The 25,559-nt window shown below is 50.4% G+C and overlaps 2 protein-coding genes across 2 annotated transcripts in view; both read right to left on the bottom strand.

Moving 5' to 3' along the window:
- Positions 1-3,944: 3,944 nt before the first annotated feature.
- LOC125962959 (heat shock transcription factor, X-linked-like) lies at positions 3,945-4,538 on the bottom strand. Its single transcript, XM_049704544.1, has one exon. The coding sequence runs from the start codon at positions 4,536-4,538 to the stop codon at positions 3,945-3,947; it is 594 nt and encodes a 197-aa protein (XP_049560501.1).
- A 1,746-nt stretch (positions 4,539-6,284) lies between these two features.
- The window catches only part of TMEM185A (transmembrane protein 185A), a 31,274-nt gene continuing 11,999 nt past the window's right edge, over positions 6,285-25,559 (bottom strand). The window contains exons 2-7 of the mRNA XM_004286689.4: positions 20,836-21,012; positions 18,463-18,670; positions 13,378-13,461; positions 10,049-10,225; positions 9,076-9,199; positions 6,285-7,904 (exon numbers count right to left, since the gene is read on the bottom strand). Coding sequence (XP_004286737.1) covers positions 7,660-7,904; positions 9,076-9,199; positions 10,049-10,225; positions 13,378-13,461; positions 18,463-18,670; positions 20,836-21,012 — 1,015 coding nt within the window. The 3' untranslated portion in view covers positions 6,285-7,659. The remainder of the gene's footprint in view (positions 7,905-9,075; positions 9,200-10,048; positions 10,226-13,377; positions 13,462-18,462; positions 18,671-20,835; positions 21,013-25,559) is intronic.

Here is a 25,559-nt window from a genome sequence, read left to right as displayed (position 1 = left end):
CGCGTGGAGTACCCTGGAGAACGTTCTAGGTACGCTTGACGAGCACGTGTCTACTCTGTTCTTGGGGCTAATAGTCTACACATGTCATGAGACCTAGTCTTTGTACAGTGCTGTTCAAATCTGTGATTCCCTTACTGCGGTGCTGTCTGGTCGCTGTACCCATAATGAAAGCAGGCTGTGTTAGTCTGCTTAGAGCTGCCATAGCAAAGTCCCACAGAGGAGGTGGCTAAAACTACAGAAATGTACTGGGTGCCAGTCCTGGTGGCTAGAAGTCCAACGTCAACTGGCTGGAAAGTGCAGTCTCAGGTGAGGGAAGGCGTCTCTTCCTGGCTCGCAGACAGCTGGTTTTCTCTTGGTCCCTCACTTGGCTGCTTCTCTGAACAGTTTGGGGGGGGGGGTAGGGAGGGAGGGAGGGAGAGCGAGAGAGAAAGAGGGAGGGAGGGAGGGAAAGGGGGAGAGACAAAGGGAGGGAAGGAGGGAGGGTAGGAGAGAGGTGGAGGGAGGGAGAGAGTGAAAGGGAGAGAGAGGGAGGGAGGGAGAGAGAGAAAGAGGGAGGGAGGGAGAGAGAGAGAGAGAGAGAGCAAGAGAGAAAGAGGGAGGGAGGGAGGGAGGGAAAGGGGGAGAGACAAAGGGAGGGAAGGAGGGAGGGAGGAGGGAGAGAGGTGGAGGGAGGGAGAGAGTGAAAGGGAGAGAGAGGGAGGGAGGGAGAGAGAGAGAAAGAGGGAGGGAGGGAGAGAAAGGGGCAGAGACAAAGGGAGGAAAGGAGGGAGGGAGGGAGAGAGAGGGATGGACAGGGCCATAGAAGGGGAGGAGGGAGAAAGAGAGAGAGAAAGAGGGAGGGAGGGAGAGAGGGGGAGGGAGGGAGAGAGTGAAAGGGAGAGAGGGAGGGAGGGAGGGAGAGAGAGGAAGGGAGGGGGGCGAGGGAGGGAAAGAGAGAGGGGCAGAAAGGTAGGGGGAGAGAGAGAGAGAGAGGGAGGATGGGAGGGTGGAAGAGAGGCTGAGGGAGGGAGGGAGATCTTCGGTGTCTCTTCCTCTTTTCCAAAGGACACCGCTCTTGTCGGACGGGGGTTCCACCCTTGTGACCTCATTTAACCTTACTGACTTCCCCAAGGGTGCTATCTCCAAATACATGCACCTTGGGATTAGCACTGCAACAGGTGGACTTAATGGTTGGGGTGGGAGCTGGGGGATCCATTTGAATCCATCACAGGGGGGACCGAAGTCTCCCACTTCTACTGTAGACCGGTTTCTTCCGTCCCTTCTGTCCATTTTTGCATCGTTCATTTGGGGCACTGCTGTTGGGCTGCTCAAGAGACCCCCCTGACGTGCACTAGCTGTTGCATTGTGACAGACGGGAGCGGCAGATGGGACCACCCCTCACCCGGGCAGACCCGGGGCTCCTCTGGCTGCTGGTGCTTGGATCATTCCTGGTACCTTGGGTCTACTTCCCCTCCTCCCCCAACCCACCTTTTTTTTTCTTTTCTGTGTTTCTGGCCACCCCGCAAGGCTTGGGGGATCTTAGATCCCCGACCAGGGATTGAACCCGGGCCACCGCAGTGAAAGCATAGAGTCCTAACCCCTGGAACTCCAGGCAATTCCCGCTCCCCGCCCCCTCCTTAGCAGTGTTTGGGAGGGGATGTCGCCCTATCGCTGTGACAGCCACAGAGTCCTGGCCAGGTCCCCCGGCCCATCCCCCACACGTGGAGGCAGCAACTGTGAGCTGGGGGTGCGCCCTGGCCTTCAGTGCTCTGTACACACCACTGGGCGCTGACCACAAGGACTCGCGGTATAAGCGCGACACCCCAGCGCCCAGAGGGTGGTGGAGCATGGCGCCCTTGAAGTGTTTAGCTCGAAAGGCAAGGAAAAGAGAACCAGGAAAATGTCTCCAGACGCAGGACCCACAGTGAAAAGCAAACCTCAATCCTGCTGTCCAGACACCAGAGAGCACCCCCAAACTGAACACCCGCAGGCCCCTGCCAGGGACCGTCACCTCCACACCTGTGTGTCTCAGGACAGTAAGGGCTCTTTTCAGGCCTCTGACCAGGGGAGGCCTGAGCTCTTCTCATCTGTCAAATCGAGACTCTGCTGGACACGGTGTCCCCGCAACCATGAACCCGTGGATGCCAGGCCCTTCCTTGTGCTTGTCCAGCCCTTCAAGGGCCTTTCTAGTGAGTGGAGGCACGTCGTCTGAGGGGCTTCACTGGCTACCTGCTAGGTGCGCGCACTGGGCCGGGGGTGGGCTGTCACCTGTCATCGTTTCCTGCTGAGGGGACTCAACTGCTCAGCCACGCCCAGGACGGAGGCGCCAAACACGTGTTGGGTGGAACATCGCTCTCATGTCCCCGTGCTCTTTACTGCCCTGCAAGGTTCTGGCCGTGTTACCACCTCCGTGTGTCTGCAGGGTCTGCCTGGTCAGGGTCCTCTGTGGGCCTGCCTGGAGGGGTCGGGTATTCCAGGAAACAGCGGGAGCCCATGCAGCAGCAGCAAAGGGGCTCAGGGGCCGACGGATCAAGGTCAGGGAGGCGGCAGGCCTGGCGGCCACCTCGGGCATCCAGGATGCGCAAGAGGCAGCAGCGCGGCCCCCGGGACTTGCGCGGGGGGGGAAGGCTGAGGACTTGGGGGGGTGCGGCGGCCAGGCCCGGCACGGGCCAGGGAGGACTCATCTGGGCGGGAGGCCAGGCGCAGCAGAGCCAGGGGACCTCGGCTGGCTGGGCCACCTCTGCCAGGACAGGGACTAGAGGGACCAGAATCTGCACGTTGGGATCCGGCGCGGGGGGCTCGGCTGCTGTCCGAGGAGGGGCCGGAGCGACAGAGTCAGTCCCGGCCAGGGCGGAGGCATGGTCGAGTTGTGGGTAGCTCGGGGTCCCCTGGATGTGCTCAGGATACGGTGGGAGGCCGTCCTGTGGCTCCGCGGCGCTGGGCGCCGGGAGGTGCCCCGGGGCTGCCGGCTTGCCGTCCACCTGCCCGGATGCTGGTTTAGTGTGCACTCTCGGCTTCATCCTCACCAGGAGGTGCGGGCAGTCTCTCTGAAACAGGGGACTGTGGTAGAAGTGTAACTGAGGTCGCGGTTGAGAGAGAAAAGGAAACCCCGAGTCACAAAAGAGTTGCTCGCAAGCAGCAGCCGCCTGGCTGGGCCCCTGGGCGCCCTCCCCCAGCCGACCCAGGGCCTCTTTGGAGAAAGCGGGACCCGGTCCCAGCAGGACGCTGTGCCCCAGCTTTGACATCCCCGAGACTCGCTCACTCACCATCACCTTTCGCCCTTGGAAAATGACTGAAAATGGCCCCTTAGGACGAGTACAAGGCCCACGAAAGGGGACTTGGCGTTTGCAGGTACGAGACTGCAACAAGGTTCGGTAGCTTTCTAAGGAAGTGTCCGAATCGCCCCCTGGCCAGCACCTCCAGGGGCCAGACCGGGGACGCTGACTGCTTCCCAGGAAAGGACCTGCGCCCCCACTCAAGTGATGCTCTGGAGCTATGGGAGTCAAGGGGGCACACAGACCTCCCCCCTCCCCCCGGCGGGCCACTGTCCCCGAGCAGGAGGACGGGAAGGGCCAGCGTTGCAGCAGTGTCCTCTTGTCCCCCGCTGTGACTGCGTGTCAGGCACGAGCGGCACTGCCCACGTGTCAGGAGTACAGGATGACGCCTTGCCCGCGTGTGCTGTGAAATGATCACCACAGGGGGTCCAGTTCACACGCATCACCTCACACAGACACACCAAAGGGAAAAGGAGGAGGGAGAGAAGTGACGTCCTTGTGCTGAGAACGCTTCGGGTCCCCCCATAACAACGTCCCAACACAGCGCGCGGCACTGCCAGCTCCGGCCGTCACGCCGGTCCCCAAGTACCATCTTTAAAGGAAGCTCTCCCGACACGCCTGCCGCCGTCCCAGGCGGCCCCGGGGTTGGCACCCGCCCCCCACCCCACCCCCACCCCCGGGCCCAGCGGCTCAGCCCCTGGAGAGGGCTCCTCCCCCGCCGTCCCCCGCCCTCCTTACCTCGCTCAGGACGTGGGCGGGCCGCTCCTTTGTGGACAGGTTGGTCACGCAGAGGGACGTGTGCATGTCCTGGTACACTTTGCTGAATCCATAGCGGTTAAGCTGGCGGATGAAGCTCTTCATACATTCTGTCTTGAACACCTTGTCTAGGCCATCCCTGTCCAAAACCTCCTTTTGAAACAGTGGCCTGTTGACGCCTATGCAAGTCCCGTCTTCATTCCACCCAATGGATGCAAAGCGACTGCTGTGGACGATCGTCCACAGCTTCCTGGGAAAGGGGTGGAAGAGCAGGCTGCCTTCCCACACGGCCTCGCAGGCGGTGCGAGGCCTTTTCAACAAAGGCTCTTCCGTCAAATCCTGGAAAGCGGCTTCTCCAGGCAGCAGCCTGAGGTCGGGGTGCCCCGCGGGCACGGGCTGGTCCAGGGCGAGGGACTGGGGGGTGCAGCTCCCTGAGCCGAGGGCCGGAGCCGCTGTGTCGGGAGGAAGAGGCGCCTCGCCGAAGCCGGGCGCCATGCCCGCGGCGGGGCCTTTCTCGTCCGCAGCCATGCGGAGCGCGGCGTGTCCCTCCACCACGTAAACGGGACAGTGCAGCGCGGCCGGCAGCACCCTGGGCTCACACTCCCGCTCAGCCCCTCACAGAAGTGCTCCGGTTGCTCGGGGGTGACAGCACAGCCCAGCCAGGAAGTGACATCATAAAGGGCAGGCCCGTCAGCATGTCAGCCTCCTGCTTCACGCCCGTCATCGCAGGGGGCACGAAGACACTCGTGCACGGGTGCAGAGCCACAGGCCGAGCGCTCGTGCAAACCGGCCACGGCCTTCTGGTCCCGGAGCCCCCGGGCCAGGCAGACGTGCACGGACCCACGTGTGACCCACGAGGTCAGAAGTCCTCCTGTGTGTCCCCTGGCCTTCCGGGCCGTGCACAGCACCCATGATTTCAAGCACGAGCAACGTCCGGGACAGGGCCCACGATCAAGGGTGCAGGCACCCTGCCGTTTCGGCACCGTCACAGGCCGTGCAGCTGGTCCTCCACAGAGACCCTCTCCAGGCCCTGCCGTCGGTCCACAGGAGGTGCAGGGAGGGGCTGCAGCAGTGATGGGTGAGCTCCTGGGCACAGAGGAGGTCAGGCCGCTGTCCCCTGCGGCTCCTCAGCCTGCACGTGTCCACCCCAGGCTGGTCCCACTCTGCACACCTAGTTTCCCATCACCCGGGACGGAGCGGTCGCCCTGAGCCTTCACCCACGGTGCGGCTCACTTTCTGCCAACCGCTGTCCACGGGACCCCCGTCTGGGTTTGCCCAGGCCGTGAGTGCTGCCATCCTGCTCTGGGACCTGCTGCTCGGACATCAGACAGGCGGCCATGCACAACCGCCCATCTGGCACGTTCTCCCCACGTGCGCGGCCACCTCCACTGATGCCCCCCACCCTACTCTGGTCACGGGCTCGAGGATCTTCCTGAGATTTCCACGACCCAGAAACGCCTCCAAACCCAATACGTCACCTTCCGACGGCCCAGGCGCCCAGCCCAGTGGGTGAGAGCGAGGGCTCGGCCAGAAGATGCCAAGGCCGGCACCACAGACCTGCTGATCCCCAGCTGCCTGGCTCACGCCCTCAGAGCCTCTGCTTCCCCACGAGGATACTCGTAGGAGCACGTGCTTCGTGGGGTCCTGAGGACTCAGGGGGACATACAGCAGGAGGCAAGGTACCTGCCACTTAACTCACAGCTACCGTGGTTACGGAGAAGCGTGCTGTCTCACAGCAAGTTTGAATCTAAGGAGCTTAAGCAATGGTCCATCGGTGGCCCTTGGCTACCTGCAGGAAGCCTTCCATCACCAGCAAAAGGTGGCCTTCCTTGTCGATTCTTGCAAACCGTGGGCTGAAACGCCACGTGAGTTAACTGTCTCTAGAGACAGCTAGGGTGAGCTACCCAGAAATCACAGTGCATTTTGCATAGATGTAAGTGGTACTCGGTGCCCACGTGACTGGGCAATGCCTCAGGACCACTGAAAAGCCGAGTTCCACTTTAGAATGTCTGGGAACTCGCCAACACTCTCGGGCACCTCCTCAGCTGTCAGCATTGTGGCCGTGTGCTCCCCCGCCAACAGCCGAATCCCTGGGCCTCCCGCTTTCCTCTCTGTAGTGCATATTCTGGCTGTCCCTGGAGACTCCTGAGAGATGCTCACCCACCCCTGCTCCCCTCGGCTGCTGGTGGCAGCTCAAGGTTCCCTTTTGTGCTCGCTGACAGGACTTCCAGCATCCTGGACTATATCCAAATTAAGACCCGCACAGTGCACGTGGAAAATGATGAACCAGTTTATTGAACAGCTAAAGGGGAAAAACAGAGTGGATTGGGCTACATTTGCTATACACCAAGCAGGAAAGTTGGCACCATTCCAAGTGTCCCCTTCAGACAGCACAGGCTTCCTACAGGCTGGCACCAGGGTGGAGCGGTGGGCGCGGTAGATGTCAGCGGAGCCCGGTTTAGACAAGGTAGCAGCTGCCCCCTCTCCCCTGCTCCCAGGTGACAATGCCAGGGCTCCTTTTACCTTCTTTTACTCACGGCCTGCTTGTTCCCATCACATCTGCTTTCTTCCCTCTGACTTGTGGCTGTACCCCCAGCTCCTGGAGTCGTGGTCCTCCTAGCTAAAAGCATGGGCCCAGCTTGGGGGCAGACACAAAGCCCCAGCCCTCAACGCACACACTCTGATGGCCACGTTTAGTCTCGGCACCCTCCTCCAGTGCTCCAGCTTCCAGTCGTGCTGTATGGCTTTCTGCAAGTCAGTGTTCCCAGCATGTTAGAGAAAAGCACAGTTTCTTGCTTACTGCGGCCGTTCTGGCAGCAGCAGCTACTGTGTTTGTGGAGAGATTGAAGGGGAAATGGCAATGTCCCATGAAGGGATGGCACCCCGATGGGCAGGACAGGGGTGCCACTGGCCTCTACTTCTGCAACAGAACACGTATGTCTTCAGTACAAGCTTGTAAAAAAATACTTTAACAGAATATACTGTACAGAACTAGGATTTAACACGGTATATTACAACGCTAAAATATTTGTATAAATACTATACAGGCACGGAGTCACTCCATTAGAAAGGGCTCACCAATGGGGCCAGTAAAAACCCAGAGAGAAACGACGTCCACGGCAGGAGCAAGGCCAGCTGAGGCAGCATGGGTGCACACGGGGCCCGAGGCCCATTCACAGTCCCCTAACTACACCACAACAGGGGCATCTGAGCTACGCGGCCAGGCCGGCCTGGTTCAAAAATACATTTTTCAATAACAATTTTGATGGGAATTTTCACACTTTGAAAACCAGCTGTGTAGCCATTCCTGCTCAGGCCTAATCAGCCACCCAGGATGGCTCCAAGCCAGCTCCACAGGCACCTTCCCGGGGGAAATCACTTCTTCCCTCTCCACAGGCTCCCTCCATCAGCTCCACAGCCGCTGACACGCACCCCACACCATGCTGCGTGTTCCAGGCCCCTGTCACCTGCGTGTCCTGTCGCGGTGAGTCATTGGTAGGCATTGAGTGCAAACAAGGCATGAGATGAAGTCCCCGGAGACCCAGCTCCAGCTCCAGTTCTGGGGGTGGGGGAGGTGAACGGAGAGGCAGAGGAAGGCGGAAGAGAGTGCGGGCCAGGTCCTCTCACGATCTGCCCTGGAAGGGGCTGTCTAATCTGGCATTTCGATATTTAATTTGGGAGGTGGGAGGACATACTTCCCAGGGCTCTGGGTGATAACCACCCTGGTCTTCTTTCGAAACATAGGAGCGATCTTAGGAGGCTCTGGAACTGGCGTTTCTTCAGTTTCCTCATTACCTTCACGGTGGAGGTCGTAGGAAATGTTTCCATATTCTCTCAAAAATGGGCAGATTTCAAGCAGAAACTGACAGAAATCCTTGCGAATCCCAAACCACCCTGAAAAGGAAGAAATGTACTTTCTCAAACACTAGTCTCCATTGAATTTCAGGTTACTTTTCTTTCATGAATGAGAACTTTTCCTTGTACGCTGTAGTGCTTTATCCTGATGTCTTGGGAATGAAGCCTGAGCAAGGCCTCAATACCAACTAAGGGTAAGAAGGAAGCCCTGCAGCTCTGCAGCTCTGCAGGTGGCATTCCTGGACTGGCAGCTACCAGATGTCTCCCTGGGGCCTGTTAGGGATATGATCTTGGGCCCCAGCCCACACCTCCTGAACCAGAAACTGTGGCGGGGTGGTGGGGGGCAGTCCTGGGATTCTGATGGGTCCTCCAGTATGCGAACTACTGCTCTCACGAGCCTCAAATATCTGCGGTGTCTGGACTATGTCAACATCCTCCAGTCTGTCTTCCCGGCCCAGAAGAAACACATGTGTGACAAAGAATGTCACCCAAGAAAAGGATCTCCATCACCCTCTGGAGTCCGGGAAGATGGCAGGCGTGTGTTGGTCCAGGCCTCAAAGCTCCTTCTCCAAGGCCCGTTCTTCTGGTCTGGGTACCACTAAACCGTCAGCTCAGTGCTGGCTCTCCTGGGGCAAAACCCCCGGTGGCATTAGTTTCCAGAAGGGCGTGCTCTGGGCCTACATGCAAAGGAGCTCAAAGTCTAGTGAGGAGGGGGCCCTCATCAAAGAGCACTTCGGAACCGGCTATCACAGCACACAGGTGGAGGGGAAGAGAGAGAAGCCGGGCACCACTGACAAGACTTGGAGACCTCAGGAATGACGCTGGCAAGAGCGAGGACAAAACAGACACTGGGAGGACGCTCAGGGTTTGGTAGATGATGTGGATTTTCATCTCATCCTCAGGAGCCCCTGGGAAAAAGGAATCTTGGTCCCGGTGTTGCAGCGGAGGGGATGGGCCCAGAGAGGCTGCCTGCCGCGCTCAGGCGCCCCTCCGGTCGTAGGGCCACGAAAGCAAGGCTGACGGCACGCCCTTCCCCTGGAAGATTCCAGGCCTTCTTCAGTCCTACCTTTCCCAGGGCAACTCCCTGATTGGGGTCCTTAGGTTCGTCTTTTCATAAAGCGGGGCCACATACACACACAGCCACGCATCAGGCACACAGACACACACGCACACACACAGTTCAAGCGCTTCGGAAATGCTGCGTACATACAGTGGTTTCCGCCTTTCTGCCCGAATGTGGTTGCCATGAGAGTGATCAAGGAAAGCCAGAGCGGGACAAATATCGGGACACAAGAGAACGCGTTGTGGCCGTCTAGCTTGTGAACCAGCAGGATCTAAAGAAAGAGAAACAGTTGAGGTTCTGTCGATGGAGCATCTGAAAACAGACCCTCTCTGAAGCCAGACTGCACTGCCCCTCCCTCGTCAGGTCTCATAAGGGGGACGTTCGCTCCACAGGAGGCAACGGTAACCCTCCATTCTGGGGGAAAGGACAGGAAGAGCTTTCATATGGCTCTTCAGGACTAAGCAAAATCCATCCACCTACAACATTTCCAACATCAGGACTGTTCTGGGAAACTCTTGCAGCTGTTTGGTTGGAGGAGTCAACAGTGCCCACTCTATAATTCTCCACAGGGCTCAGATACAAAAATATCACATCCAACTTTCTCTTTCTAGAAGACGACAAATCGGGGCTTCCCTGGTGGCGCAGTGGTTGAGAGTCTGCCTGCTGACGCAGGGGACACGGGTTCGTGCCCTGGTCTGGGAGGATCCCACATGCCGCGGAGCAACTAGGTCCGTGGGCCACAACTGCTGAGCCTGCGCGTCTGGAGCCTGTGCTCCGCAACAAGAGAGGCCGCGATAGTGAGAGGCCCGCGCACCGCGATGAAGAGTGGTCCCCGCTTGCCACAACTAGAGAAAGCCCTCACACAGAAATGAAGACCCAACACAGCCCAAAATAAATAAATAAATTAATTAATTAATTGGAAAAAAAAAAGAAGACGACAAATCAATACATTCAGATGCGTGGTGGCTAGAAAGGTACACTTCTCACTGCCAGCCCCCAGGCCCCCAAAGAAAGGCCGCTCTGACTGTCCTGTGGTCCTCTGTTGGCAGGCTCGCCCGGGGAGCTGCTGTGCTGGGGAAGCTCAGGCTGCTGGGCCTCAAGAGTTCTGCCGAAAGCTTACCTCAAAAGTAAGGAGTGGCACGACAATGGTCATCCAGCTCAGCGCCATGGTGATGTGTGTCCTCCGCTGCTCCGCGATCACATCCATGGAGCGCAGGAACAGCACGGACCACACGATGTAGTAGAGGACCACCAGGCACAGAAAAGACATGAGAATCCACAGGGGGACACACACGACCTGAAGGGAGGAGGAGAGAAGAAAGGTCTTTAGGGTAGGCAGAGCCAACTCCTTCCTGGATCTCTGCACTTAAGACGGTGCCAGGCCTGGAATGGGGCCAGCGTGGGAAGAGGACCCGCTGCTCACTGTTGGGGTTGCTGTTGCCCCGGCAGCCCTCAGGGTGACGGGACTCGCAGCCACTGCCCTGAGGCGTGAGCTCGCTCAGCGGGCCCCGGGCTCTGCCCGCCTCCCCTCCACCTGTGCCCTGGCTCACCCGGACATCCCCTCTTCCCAGTCATTTCCCATCCTGCCAGAGGCACTGTGGCCAAAGGCTCCTTGGCAACCCGGGCTGCGCAGGGGGCCCAGGCCCTCCATGAACTTGCAAGTCAAGGCTGGGAGGCTTCCGCCACTCGGTCTCCGCTGCCTCGCCCAGGTGTGTTCTGTGTCAGTTGCTGTCATACCAGAAAGAGCTTGTTTCACCCTCACACACAAGCCCACACGATGAGTCCTGGGGGCCTCAGCAGGCTCCTCCCGTGTGACCTTTTCTCCCTTCTGCATGGCCCCCTTGGGTACATCTGTTGTCTCTTTGTCTTCTCTTACAAAACAGTAAAATTGACTGTTATCCTTTGGTGTCCAGTTCTATGACTTTTCACGCACACACGTATAGATCTGTGGAGCCTCGGGCAGGACACAGGACAGCTCCTTCACCCTGCCAGACTCCCTCGTGCTCTCCCATCACTGTGTCACCCCCTCGCCCCACCCATAACCCCCGGCAGCTGCTGCTCTGTCCTCTATCACGACACTTTTGTCTCTTCAAGAACGTGATGGAGACGGACTCATACAGCATGTAACCTGAGGCTCCCTTCTCCCAATCAGCACATCTCTGAGATGCCTGCAGGTCGTTGCGTGTATCTACACGTCACTGCTTTTCACTGCTGAGCGCTGCTCCACTGGGTGGACGCACCCCAGCCTGCTCTCCAGTCACCCTGGGAACGAGATGCTGGTGCTTTCCCGCTTTGGGCACTTGCAAATAAGGCTGCTATAAACATGTGTGCCCAGGTTTCTGTGTGGCTGTACGTTTACATTTCTCCAGGGGAAACACCCAGGATTGGCACTCCTAGGTCACATGGTAACTCCATGTTTAATTTATAAGAAATTGCCGAGCCGTTTTCCAGAGCATCCACCCAGTTTGGCATTTTTACCAGCGACGGGCGAGGGTCCGGGTCCCTCGGGTCTGCCCCAGCACTTGGTATTGTGGTTCTTATCTTTGCCATTTTGATGAGTGTGCTGTGGTACCTCATCCTGGTTTTTATTTGCTTTTCCCGAATGGGTAGTGATGTCCTTTTCATGTGCTTATTCACCATATGTCTATCTTCGTTGTGAATAGTCGCTTCAAGTCTTTTGTCAATCTTAAAATTAGGTTGTTGAGCTTTTAGAGTTTTGAGAGTTCTTTAGATGCTTTGGATACATGTCCTTGGTTAGACATCTGCTTTGCAAATATTTTCTCCTGGTCTGTGACCTGTCTTTTCATTAATTTCATTTTAATTTTGAGCTTCTTTTATAGACCATGTTGTTGGTGCCATTTCCGGGAACTCTTCACCTAACTCCAGATCCCTAAGATTTTTCTCCTATGTTTTCTTCTAACACTTCTTTAGTTTTTACCTTTCATTTTTAGACCCAGGACTTGAGTTGGTATATGAGTTTTAATCCTTCTGAGGAGCTCAGAGCTCCTGACTGGATGTTTGCTGTGCACAGCTTCCCCTTATGTCCCTCCTCCTAAAGCACGTCTGGGAACAGACTCACTTAGAGGCCTGGTCCTCGTGGGTGGAATGTTAGCGACCAGCCTCACTTGGTTTCTCTTGAACACTGTGGGAAACCTGCAATCTGGCTGCTTCATCTGCTGGGACTTGCACAGGATTGGGGCTGGAAAAATTCCTCTGTTCATCTTTAGAAAACATGCACAATTCCTAATCTTTTTTTTTTTCTGATTTCACCTTACACTAAAATTTTGGTCTTACCCAGATTTGTTTCCTCCATGGCACAACAGAAAGCTCTGAACCCAATTACTGTTCTCTAGACACAGCACCCTGAAGATGGAAGATGGGCGCCTGAACAGTATGTTTTATTATGAATGTTTTATCAGAGATTTTAGGCAGAAGGGATGGATCTTGTCTTTATTCACTAGAGAGGTAACTTATGTTCCCATATTTTCTTCCTTGTCACCAAATGAATATTTTCTTTTTTTTTAACTATATTTTTTACCTTTGTTCTTTCTTTTTTTAAAGGTAAACCATGTTAATCACAGACAATGTCTTATGTACAAAAGTACACATCAAGCAGGGTGGGGCCGGGGAGAAAACCCCAAACCCTGGCAAGACCTCGCCTCCCAGAGGCAAGATAATTCTTCTACCTTTTGTCTCATCTTCTTTCTATGCGTTACTAGTTGAAACCGTACTGTTTTCTCTAATTTGCAGCTTGCCATATATCTCTCTCTCTCCATCCATTCTTCTGTCTATCTATGCACAATCAGTTTTAACCGAACACCCATTAACGGAAGCAAGAGGTCACTCGCATGACTCAGACTTCACCCCTGGCAGGAGTGTAAACTGGCATAGCTTTTTGGAAAAGGGAGTTGGCAGTGCAGTTTGTATTTCAACATCTCAAAAAGTTCCCACCCTCTGGCCCAGTAATACTGTTTCTGTAGTCCTTCCTAGGAAAACAATGAAAAAAAAAACAGGCAAAGATTTTTATGCACAAAATTATATGCTGCAGCATGATTTATAACTGTAAAACACCGGTAACAACTTCAATATTCGGAAATGAGGGGACAGTCTCATAAATGTATTTGAAGAATATTTTGCATCAATTAAACTTGAAAAGTCATGCTTATAAGAACCCTTTATTGACATGTAAAAATGCTTATAATACAACATTAGAACAACAAAGCAGGATACCAAATTATACATGCAGTATGATCTCAATTATCTTTATGAAACAATAAACCCCCAAACAAGGAAACAAAAAACACTAACCATGTTATCTCCCAGTGGATTATGGGTGATTATTATCCTATTACCTTCGCTTGCCTGTCTTTTCCGACATTTCTACAATAAACACGAATGACTTTTATAATAAAAAGAAAAGTTTATTTAAGGATTTAAAAAGTTACATACAAGCCACGGCCAGTGGATGATCTTGTCCAGTCTTAAGGCAATGAATATGAACTGGAGAATGTTGACAGAACACAGGATTTCTAACTAAAAATGAAGAGAAGAATCAGTTAAACAAAATAACGGTTGCATTCAATACCACAATTGTTTGGTTAACACACTAAAAGGCAATGCAAATTATAATGCAGCAAAAGTTTTATTATGTCAAGTTGCAACCTCCTGATTCTCAGCACCGGAGGAGCAAAGCAGTGCTGTGTCAAGGAGGAACCTGGCCTGGCCTTGGGCCTCGTCCTCTGCTCAGTGGCTGCTCGGCCCTTTATGCTCATCCAGGCAATGGCCTGTCTCCAGGCTCGCGATCTGCAGAGACGCAATCTCTGGTGGTCTCCCCCAGCTTTCTTTCTGCGCCTACCCACAAACATCTCTGTTCTTAATCATCCCTGTACTGCTTTCTTCTTGTACCTGGAACTCAGCCTGCATCCCACCCCTTCCTTTCTGGCTCCTCGAGGACCCTGTCACATCAAGACATCAATTACGGATTCTTTATTGCATCTTTAACCCCGCCACTCCACGATCCTTCCCAGAAGCACAGAAACATGTTCAACTCATTCCCATTCAACACAAAATAACCCCAAACCATCAAGCTCTGTGAGACACCATGGACACTCGAGTCCCTACGGCCACCCCTGCCACTCCAAGCTCCACCCACTGTGGCCCGGCCTCCACCCTCAGGACCACCGGGAAACTGCTTTCATCAAGGTCACCTGATCAGCTCTGCAGCGTCGGACCACTTCAGCTGGCATCCTACTGGGCGTCTCTGCAGCGTGGGAGATTGCCCACCACTCCTCCCTCCTCCGAGGATCCCAGCGTGCAGTCTCGCCATCCTCCTGGTCTCTGACACTTCCCTTTCATGTGCCTTTTCCTCTCCTTACATGGTGATGCCCCCCAAAGCCTTAAACTCAGCCTCTCTCCCCACTGTAGAGACTCAGACACAAACACACGTGCTTTCACTCCCTCACCCTGCCCTGGGGTGGGGAGCAGAGCCAGCCTCCACATCCCTGGCCTGCGCGACCTCCTACTGCTCGCTTCTCCAACCTGTCTCCACCTTGGCCTTCCTGCTGTGGCCCAGAGCCGACTCTCCCTGAGGCACTTCAGAGGAAGCCCTTCTCCCCCGAGTTCATTACCCCACCTCCCGCACCTTGCTGCCTTCACCCTGTCTCACCGGGAGCTACCGCTGTGGCCTGATTCCCCAAATCAGGACACAGGAGGGCAGCCCGCATTCTGTTTCCCACACCCTCAGGCTCAGGCACTTGGCCCTGTCCTCCACCGTGCAGACTTCTCTAGCATCCCTAGCCCGGCCCCCATCCCGACTACTCCTGCTTCCTCGGGCCCTCGTGCTCCCGAATGCCCCGCAGGCGGCCCTCCTTCTGGCTGCAGTGCTCACTGCTCTTCAAGGGCTCATCACTGCCCACAGGATGAAAGTCACAGGACGCCATGTGACCTGGCCCAGAGCTGCCCCAAAGTTCCCAGTTCCCAGGGCATTTAGCGACTCAGCAATTCTTTCTGAGGCCTCTGGGCCAAAAGAAACACCTAACAGTTCCACTGATTTAAGTCATTAGATCTAAACTGAGTGCTTATCCTAAGTAGCCATCTAAAAAAAAAATTACCTCACGTTAATTGCAAGAAAAATATTATGTGTGTCCCATTCTTAACTAACTACAAGTAATTCCTGGTGGGACGTGTGTGCCTGCTGGCACTGCACCATTCCTCAAGACACTGCCACCCTCATCACCTGCTCTCCGTATGCATTTTTGCACAGCATTGCCTTCTCATCCCAGCGACTGCCAACAACTTAGACTCTTCCATGACACTATCTAAATGAATGTAGTGTGACCTCATAGTGAAGCCCTAAACTACATGGAGCTAGTAGTCCGTAGGGTGTCCCTACAGATGTCAGGGGTCACTGCTTTTCCCTCAGAAATGTCTGGTATCCCATGGTGCCCCTGGGAGCTCATTATGGTGTCCTGGGAAGCTCAGCAACGCCTTGAGGACTGAGGACTGGCCCTTACTCAGCCCAATCCCTCTATGCAGACCCCCTCCTCCCCGGCTCCCTCCTTTGTACTTCATGCTCCAGGCATTTTTTTTCTTTTTACTGTGGAAAAATACACGTAATGTAAAACTTACCCTCTTTGTCCTGACCGTCTTTCAGGGTACAGTTTAATGGTGTTAAGTACGTTCATTCATATTACCACCGTATGACTGTGGCTGTGACACCATCACCATGTTCCACCTCTAGGACTCTCTGCATCTTACAAAACTGTGCTCCAGTCATATCTGAGTCACTGGTCCACTCAACATGACAGACTTTCTTCTGCATCTACGGCTTCTTATGTGTTATTTCCTCTGCCTGAAAAATACCATCCCCTTCCTACCTGCACAGGGCACCCTGGCTCACCCGGACTCCTCCTTCAGGGCTCTGGGGGAACCTAGCCCCAGTCACCCCCTAGCCAACGTAGGTATTCCTCCTGGGACACAAGAACCAGGAGGGAGCTCAACTCTTGGCATGTGCTTTCTTCTCATAGGTAGATTGCCAAGAGTGTGGCCACACTGCATTAGGAAAATACGGTTTCGTGCCCAGTATAGTCCTAGCCCTTGTACATGCTTTTACTTTCTAAGAAACAAAGTTCCAAATTTTCAGTTTTCTTAAACCTCCTCCTCAGCCCTCATCCAACAGTATTTATAGAACTTTCTGAGTGCTTTTCAACCTGGGTAATGCTGCTCACCTGCGGAAGAGCTAGGACATGTGCAGGGGCCCTAATGGCTGTCACAATGACTTGAGGGAGCACCTCCGCTAGTGTTTAGTGGGCAGAGGTCAGGGATAAGTGTCCTGAAATGCAGGGCACAGTCCTGTTCAACAAAACATTTCCTATCCAAAACGCCAAGAGCATACCCAGCCCCACTGAGAAACACGGCCCCAAATAGGTAAAATGGAGCAGCTGTGATCTCAGTGATTTTGTTTAATGTAAGCTTTTATAAATGATTTTTAAAGCTTGGTTTTACTTCATTTTGCTCAGATAATAGAGAAAAATGCAAAGCAACAGAGGCACAAAGTAGACAGGTAAGTGTGACTGGGTGGAAATGGTGCCTCGAACTAATACAGGGAATAGAGATTCAGGGGAAGTTGGATGAGTCTGGAGCTCGTGTAGAAATCGGAGTTTACAAATGCGAATTTAGGAAGTGAGAGCACGTACGTGGCAGTGGAGGCAGGAAGTGTGAACAAGATCATTCAGAGGAAGTGCACGCAGTGAGGACAGAAAACGCCCAGGACTAGAATCCTATGCAACAGCAACGTGCAAGGAGCGGACGGAGGAAGAATACTTCAGAGAAGGAGCTGAACGCAGGCAGAGGTGGCCAGACTGGTCGAGGGACCACGGGTGTCAGGAGCTACAGCGCGGCCAGCGGCCAGACAAGATGGGGGCTCAAGAGGCCCCCGGATGAGGCCACAGGCCACGGGGAGCACGTGCCGGAGCAGGGAATGCGGGGTCCCTGCCGCACTGCTTCCCAGAGCCTTTCTGTGAGGAAGGAAGACGCACGAGAGGCAAACGGAGGCCTGAGGGGGTATTGCTGCTGTTTTCTGTTTTCCCTTTCAGATGAGAGAGCGAGGTCGCTGGAGAGTAGACCAGTTCAAGAGCAAATTCTTGGAGGACCTGGCGGGGCAGAGGGTCTGAAGCGGGAGGGCAAGCGCAGGGAGGCTGAGAGCAGGCCCCCAGGGCTCCCCTCCCTCCATGGCCGCCCGGACCAGGGCTGAGGGGTCGCTCTCCCCGTGCCAGGCACAGCCGCTCCTGTCACTCGGGGCCCTGTTCCCAGTGGTGCCCCGGGGCCTGGCTCCATCACTCTCCCACTGTGGGTACCTCCCTCGCCAGGTTCAAGTACCCTGAGCTGCCACCCACCAGCTCCCACTCTCCCTTCTGACCAACTGTGGTCTTCTTCCTCCGCTCTCGACCCGCGCAGCTCAACACGGCATCCACAGTGTCCAGTTTCCCCCCTCGAGCCATTCTGGACCCGGCTGTGGGCCCTCAGCTTCTGGGCAGTTCGGCGCACGGGCTTTGGAGTCGGGCTGCCTGCAATGGAATCCTGGCCCTGCCCCTGGATAAGCGGCCAGGAACAAATTCCCTACCCTTTCTGGAAACCAGGGGTGGCAAGTGCAGCCACGTCACGGGGTTGCTGCAGATCTTCAACGAGATCCTACTGCATGGAAGCATCCAGCCCCAGGCCTGGTACACAGCAAGTGGTCAATAAATATTATCTGCTATTATTTTCATTACTACTATTAGCATTGCTAGTATTGCTTTTTCATTCGTGTGTGTATCCCTTACATTTAGGCCAAGAGGGCTTGGCGTATAGTAAATACTTGATAAATGCTTACTAAATGAACATATAGGCCCATCAGGATAAGCTAGCCAGGGAGCAGACAAAGTGCTGGTCATGGGGTCTGAGGTGCTGTGCTGGTTAGTTTTACACGTCAGCTTGGCTGGGCTGTAGTACCCGGTCGTTTAACCAAACTATAATCTAGGTATTGCTGTAAGGGTACTGACTTTAAGAAAAGGAGATTTCCCTCCATGATGTGGGTAGGTCTCATCCAATCAGTTAAAAGGCCTGAAGAGCAAAAACTGAGGTTTCCTGGAGAGGGAGATATCCTGCTGAGTCTCCAGCCCGCCAGCCTGCGCCATCAATTTCAGACTTGCCAGCTCCTTCAAATAAACCTCCCCATGTGTATATCTAGCCGCACATCTACGTCTATATCTACATCTACATCTATCCTACTGGTTCTGTTTCTCTGGAGAAGCTGGCTGATCCAGGTGGGCAGGGAAAGACGTGAAGCTGGAAGAAGCCTGATGGCCTCAGTGAAAAACCAGCGTTCTAAGTCAAGAAAGAGAAACATGATTATTTCCATCATCTTTCGTTTCCTTACGTACCATGATCTAGCGTTAGTGATCAACCTCTTCCTAACCAAGGACAAGAAGTCTCCATTACAATAACTGACCAAACGATTTTGCATTTTAAAACCTGCTTAAATATACGAAAGCTCACCTCCAGTGACCTGTCATGTCGAAAGCCCCAAACACAGGCTGCCACAGACACTGGGGAAACGAAGAAGAGCGGCATGAAGACCAGGAGCCAGAAGTGGCTGCCTCGCTCGATCCTGTCGCAGACCAGCACTTCAAACATCAGCAGCAGCAAGTGGATGCCCACCGCGATCAGCATCGCCTTGAACTCCACACATGTTTCCCCTTCTGCTCTGGAAAGGGACAGAAGGCGAAGAAAAACACCCTCAGCTCGGAGTCCCCGTAACAAGCAGGCAGCTCAGGGCAAATGCCAGCTTACGTGGGTACTAAGGACCGTATTTGTAAATTTAACAAAAGGCTCAGGAAAATCAGGTAGAAAGCTAAATCAACATTCCTCCTTAACAGGCAATCTTTCAAACATCAAAGAACTACTACAGGACGAGAAATGAACATTTACAACCAAACCAGACTTAGACTTTGAACGGAATAAAGATATTCTCAGAAGCAAGAGCCACAGTTATTACTTCCTGACAGTGCACATAAACACTCTGGTTCATAACTTTAAGTTCAACTACTTCCAAGATTATTTAAGCTGATTGCTTCTACTGCTAAAATCTGAAATATCCCTTAAATCTCACGATCCCTGTCTCTCAATGAATTAAAAACCATGTAAATCACATTTCATGCAATACTATCAAAATAGCTCTAGTTTTATGAATAAGTGTGTGCTATTTCAAGAAAATACAGCAACTGTTGTTAGGTGCTATTTTAAAATGCAAATAAAATTGTGAATGCCTTTTTATTTTCCTTTCTATTCCATTAGGATGAATTGACACCTGCAGATGATAAAGAAGAGCCATTAAAACTGTTCTTTAAATCAGTTAAAGCTGCTTAAGGATCATGCTTGGACTTAATAGGTTAACAATTAAAAAAATAATAAGGCCACTAATCAGGAAAATGCTTAACAATGCATTTGCAAGGCTGACTGTGCTTCATTCAAAATATAGATGAACATTTGTGATGTGTCATGTTGGTGATAAATGCTTGTAAATTTAGGACACAGAGAAAATGAGGTCAGTGGTTATTTCTATAGGACCCAACAATGTTCCATTGGACAGTACTGACACTAGAATGACCATGTCTGTACATTCAGGACATTCAACTACGCACATACAATTCCTTTTCTTAAGGGAATCTTGAAAGGAATCTTAAATGTAACCAACAGAGAAAAGTTCAGATAGCTTCTAAATAACTAGTGGAACTTAAAATGTTTAGCTATGTAACTTTTCATTCTTTGAGTAGCAAACATTAGATATCTGAAAATACCTCATAAAAAATAAAAGATTTATGGCCACACAGGTAATCTTAAAAAAGAAAAACCTAAGAACTTAAAAAATCTAAGCTACACATGAATGTCCCCCATCTGCCAGGGCTCTTTGTGTAGCTATTTTCAAGTTCTTAGATACGTATGCGGTAACATATTTTACTCGATCTAAATCTCATTTTTAAAGTTCATAACAAAGATTTAAACAAGTTGAGATGGTCCCCACTTCTACACTTTTCTCACATGAGCAGCTGCACTGTCCCCCTCTTCTCTCCCCACCTGCCTACCCGGCATTTCTTCACTCCTCATCTTCCTGGTGATGGTTTAGAACAGCCCCTCACTCTCAAGTCCCCCTTTTTCCTTTCCAAAGTTCCAAACTTTGTGAGGGAGAGCAGAGAGACTCTTGTGGGCCCCAGCAGCACCAGGCTGCACACTGGAGTGAGCTCACGACAGGAACTTGGACCAGAACACCGTCCAAGAAGAAAGGCGTGAGGGGAGGTGGGGGTGAAGGTAAAGGGTACGCCTCTGCCCGGCCCCCAAGGCTCTGCTCTCCTTCACGGCATCTGGGTCTCACCTTTTCCTGTCTCAGGACCTAACTGTTTCCTGGCCAAGCTGCCTCCTCCACACTAACAGTCCTAAAACCCCAGGACTAGGAGATTGGGACAAGGGGAGACCCAGTTCCAGGACTGAGTGGAGAAGGATATATCCCTGATGGCCAAAGCTAGACCTGTGGTTTGTAGAACTGCTCCTACAAACATGATGGTTTTATACGTCCTTGTCTAGCATGGTATAACAGTTCTATACTTTGGATGCATGTTAGATTACTTAAGCTTTTGTAGGCTGGCTAGGAACTTAAGCACCTAAAATAACAGTGCATTTGTTAAAAAGTGGATAGCAAACACTTAATTTTTAAAAACTTAAAACAGAACTCAGCTTGCCTATATTATAGTTCTTAGAAAACCTCAGAGAGGTAGAAAAGAAAATAGTCCTGACTTTTGATAAAGTGAAAAACAAGATACTGCCCCCCCCCCCGGCTCAGAGTAGAGACCAAAAGGTTTTATAAAGCAGTATTACCGATATTGGGGATTTCGTGCCCAGACTCCAGTTCCAACCGAGGCTCCAACAATGACCATTAACTTCCACAGCCATATTGGAGCAAAGACAGCCCAGTAACTCCACTGAATGATGCCATCCAGACGAAGGGCCAGCAACACAGAGAACAGCAGCAGACAGGCATAGATGAGGAATTTACTGGGAGAAAAGCAAAATGATTAAAGAGGATTCACACTTACAAATATGTGATATTAAAATGAGGAGTAATAACATTGCTTTCTAGCACATGAAGAGAGTCACTAATTCAATAATCATATATCAAAAATTCTATGTAGAAGACATACTGTTGTTAGAGGATAAGACAAATATAAAGAAGACTAAAATAAGTTTCCTGCTTCCCAGAGCTTCCTGGTAGGAGGGAGTCCACACAGAAACATATACTTACAGCACAGCATGGCCTGTGCCATAATGGTTCTATGGGTGGAGTGTGACGGCAGCCCAGAAGAAGAAATACGGATTCTGTCTGGGGGGACTGGGAAGCAGAGAGGTGATGACCCTGGAGCTGGTTCTGGAGGATACATGGAAAGCTGCCAGGCAGGAAAGGATAGGAGCTGAGGAAGCACTCCAAGCAGAAGGAACTAGCCATCAAGACATGGAGACTGAAAACAGTGGACAGGTTCAGGATATGGTCAAGTTCTGTCACTGACTAATTATTTGATTCTATTTTTAAACAGGTAGCCATTTGCCATATTCATATATAGTAATATCTTAGTATATGTATTATCCTTTTTGTGACTGGATTATACATATAAACGTACACTCATATTTCACATAAAAGGGACTTCATGAAGAGGATGTTTTTAAAATATTAATTAGAAATTACATAGTTGAGGACTTCTACTTCCAGCTTTGATACAGTAAGAGGGATGGAGTTTTCCTTCCCACCTTAAACAAGAAACTGGACAAAATATATGAAACAACAGTTTTCAGACAGTGAACAACAGGCAGTGAAGGACCATGATGGCAGAAAGAAAACAAAGGAGATAAACTCTATCAATGCCCCAGCTTACTGCCTGGAGGCAATTTCCAGACTGCAGTAAGAAGGCAGTTAAAACCCAACCCCATTGACAATTACATGAAATATAAATGGTCTAATTACCAATTAAAAGACAAAGATTGTCAGGCTGGATTTAAAACAGCAAGAGAACTATATGCTATCTATAAGAAACCTACTTTATCTATCTACAAAGTGACAGATAGATAATAAGGACAGAAAAAGTTATACCAGGCAAACACTAACCAGAAGAAAGAGTGACTTTACTAATATCTGTTTTAGTCTTCTATTGCTGCTATAACAAATTACCACAAACTTAGCAGCTTAAAAGAACGCAAATTTATTATCTCACAGCTGTGTGTGTCAGAAGTCCAGACAGGCTTAGTTGGTTTCTCTGCTCAGAGTCTCATAAATTAAATCAAGATGTCAGTTGACTGGGCTCTTCTCGGGTGACTCTGGGAAGAATCTGTTTCCAAGTTCATTCAGGTTGTTGGCAATCCTGTTTCTTGTGGTTGTAGGGCTAAGATCTTAGTTTCTTTGCTGGCTGTCAGCTGGAGGCTGCCCTTAGGTCCTAGGGTTCTCTCTCTGAGAAGAACATAGGCCTCTACATTCAAAGCCAGCAGCAGCATATCGAATCTTTCTCATGCTTCTGACTTCTTTTGCCATATGGCTCCTGCTTCCAGAGAAAGTGCTATGCTTTTAAGACCTTATGTGATTAGATTGGGTCCACCTGGATAATCCAGGATACTCTTCCTATCTTAAAGTCCACAACTGTGGTAGGCAGAATTCTAAATATGTTCCCCAAGATTCCTGTCCTCAGTTATTCAGTCAAGCACTAATCTACGTACTACCATGAAAGGACTCTGCAGATGGAATTAAGGGTACTAATCAGCCAACTTTAAAATATGGAGATTATCCCAGATTATCCAGTTGTGTCCAATGTAATCACATAAGCCCTTAAAAGCAGAAGAGGAAGGCATACAAGTAAGTCAGAGAGATGTGGCAGAAGAGGAGAGATAAGGCAGAAGGGGAAGTCAGTGAGATTCCAAAAGTGAGAAGGACTCCACCTGCCTTTGCTGGCTTTGAAGATGGAGGATGGGAGTCATGAGCCAAGGAATGCAAGCCGACTCTAGAAGGTGAGAATAACTCCTAGCTGACAGCCAGCAAGGAAATGGGGTCGTTAGCCCTACAACCACGAGGAACTAAATTCTGACAACAACCCAAATGAGTTTGGAAGCAGATTAATCTCCAGAGCCTCAAGAAAGGTACAGAGCCCTGCTGACACCTTGATTCCAGCCTTGTGAGACTCTAAGCAGAAGATCCAACTGAGCCATGCTGTACCTGTACTTCTGACCTACAGAACTATGAGATAATAAGTTTGTGTAGTTTTAAGACACTAAATCTGTGGTAATTTGTCACGGATGCAATAAAAACTAATACTGTAACCTTAAAGACATCTGCAAAATCCCCTTTACCGTGTAACGTAACATATTCATAGGTTCCAGGGCTTAATGGCCTGGATGTCTCTGGGGGAATCATTCTGCCTACCACAATATAAGGTTTATTATATATATATATATATATATATATATATATATATATATATATATATATTTTTTTTTTTGGTACGCGGGCCTCTCACTGTTGTGGCCTCTCCCGTTGCGGAGCACAGGCTCCGGACGCGCAGGATCAGCGGCCATGGCCCACGGGCCCAGCCGCTCCGCGACACACAGGATCCTCCCAGACCGGGGCACGAACCCGCGCCCCCTGCATCGGCAGGCGGACTCCCAACCACTGTGCCACCAGGGAAGCCCTAAGATATATTTTTGAACAAGGAATATTACCAGGGACAAACAGGAGCATACATAATGATAAAGAGGTGATTTGTGTTGGAGGAGGATCTAGCAACCGTAAATATTTATGTACCTAATAGCAAAGCTTCAAAATACACGTAGAAAACATTAATAATTAAAACATTAAGGAGAAACAGAAAAATCCACAACTATTACTGGAAATTAACACTTCTCTCTCAGTAACTGATAGAACACATAGAGAATTACTAAGGATATACAAGTTTGTAATAACACTATCAACCAACATGACCTAATTGATATTGATAAAGCATTCCTCCCAACAACAGCAGAATACAAATTCAAGTGCAAATTTGGGTGCACATGGAACATTCACAAAGACAGACTGAATTCTGGGCCATAAAACAATCCTCAACAAATGTAAAAGGACTGAAATCATACAAAGTAAATCTCTAAGCACAATGAGATTAAACTAAAAGTCAATAACTTAAAGATATTTGAAAAATTCTCAAAACACTTACAAATTAAACAATACTCTTCTAAATAATCCATAGGTAAAAGAAAAAAAAACACAAGGAAAATTTTTAAAATTCTGGACTAAATGAAAGTGAAAACACAACATACCAAAATATGTGAGATATAGCTAAAGCAATACTTAAGGGGAATTTACAGCATCAAACGCTAAGTAGAAAAGTTCTCAAGTCAACGATCTATGATTCACCTTAAAAAACTAGGAAGAGAAGGAAATTTTAAAAAAATGAATGGAAGTAAATAATAAATATACACACAAATATCAATGAACTAAGTAAGAAACATGTTAGAGAAAAATCAATGAAACTAGGGACTTCCCTGGCAGTCCAGTGATTAAAACGTCACCTTCCATTGCAGGGGGTGCAGGTTCGATCCCTGGTCGGGGAGCTAAGATCCCATATGCCTTGCAGCCAAAAAGCCAAAACATAAAACAGAAACAATATTGTAACAAATTCAATAAAGACTGTAAAAATGGTCCACATAAGAAAAAAGAAATCAATGAAACTAAAAGCTGGTTCTCTGAAAAGATCAAGAAAATTGGTAAACCTATACCTAGAGTTATCAGAAAAGAAACAGTAGACACAGATTACCAATACAAAGAATGAAAGCGGGGACATCACTACAAATCCTACAAACATTACAGGGATTAGAAGTGGATATTATGAACAATTTTATGCACATACATTTCTTGAAATAAAGATATTATTAAAGTTCACACAAGAAGAAATATTTATATTCCTATATCTATTTAAAAAACTGAAATTGCAGTTGGACTCCTTCTCACAAAGAAAATGTCAGGGCCAGACAAAATCTACCAAACACATAAGGAAGAAATAGTACCAATTTTTCACAAACTCTTGCAGAAAAAGATGAGAGGGGAACATTTCCCAGTATTTTATGAAGCCAGCATTACCCTGATACCCAAACCTGACCAAGAAAGAAAACTACATACCAGTATCCTTCATGAAGACAGATGCAAAACCCCTAAAAAACAGGATATTGAATCCAGCAATATATAAAAAGGATATTACATTATGATTAAGTGTGCTTTAGCCAGGACTGCAAGTTTCACTTAACATTGGAAATCAGTTAATGTAACTCACTGTATTAATAGAATGAAAAAGAGAAGCCATATGATTATTCAATAGTTCCAGAAAAAACATTTGACATAATTCACTACTCACTCAAGATAAAAGCTCTAAACTAATTAGGGCTAGAAGGGTATCTAGAAAAAAACCTAGTTAAAAATGCTTAATGGTTAAAGACTAAATACCTTCCCCCTAAGACTGGAAACCAGGCAAGTATGTCCACTTCAATACATCTATTCAACACTGTACTGGAGGTTCTAG

This window comes from Orcinus orca, chromosome X, assembly GCF_937001465.1.
Source record: "Orcinus orca chromosome X, mOrcOrc1.1, whole genome shotgun sequence".
Lineage (NCBI taxonomy): Eukaryota > Metazoa > Chordata > Mammalia > Artiodactyla > Delphinidae > Orcinus > Orcinus orca.
Note: the sequence above shows the minus strand (reverse complement) of the source record. Positions and strands in the feature narration are given on the sequence as shown.

What these genes read in the sequence shown, in the direction of transcription:
- LOC125962959 (XM_049704544.1), bottom strand. Translation starts at nt 4,538, where the DNA reads ATGGCTGCGGACGAGAAAGGCCCCGCCGCGGGCATGGCGCCCGGCTTC.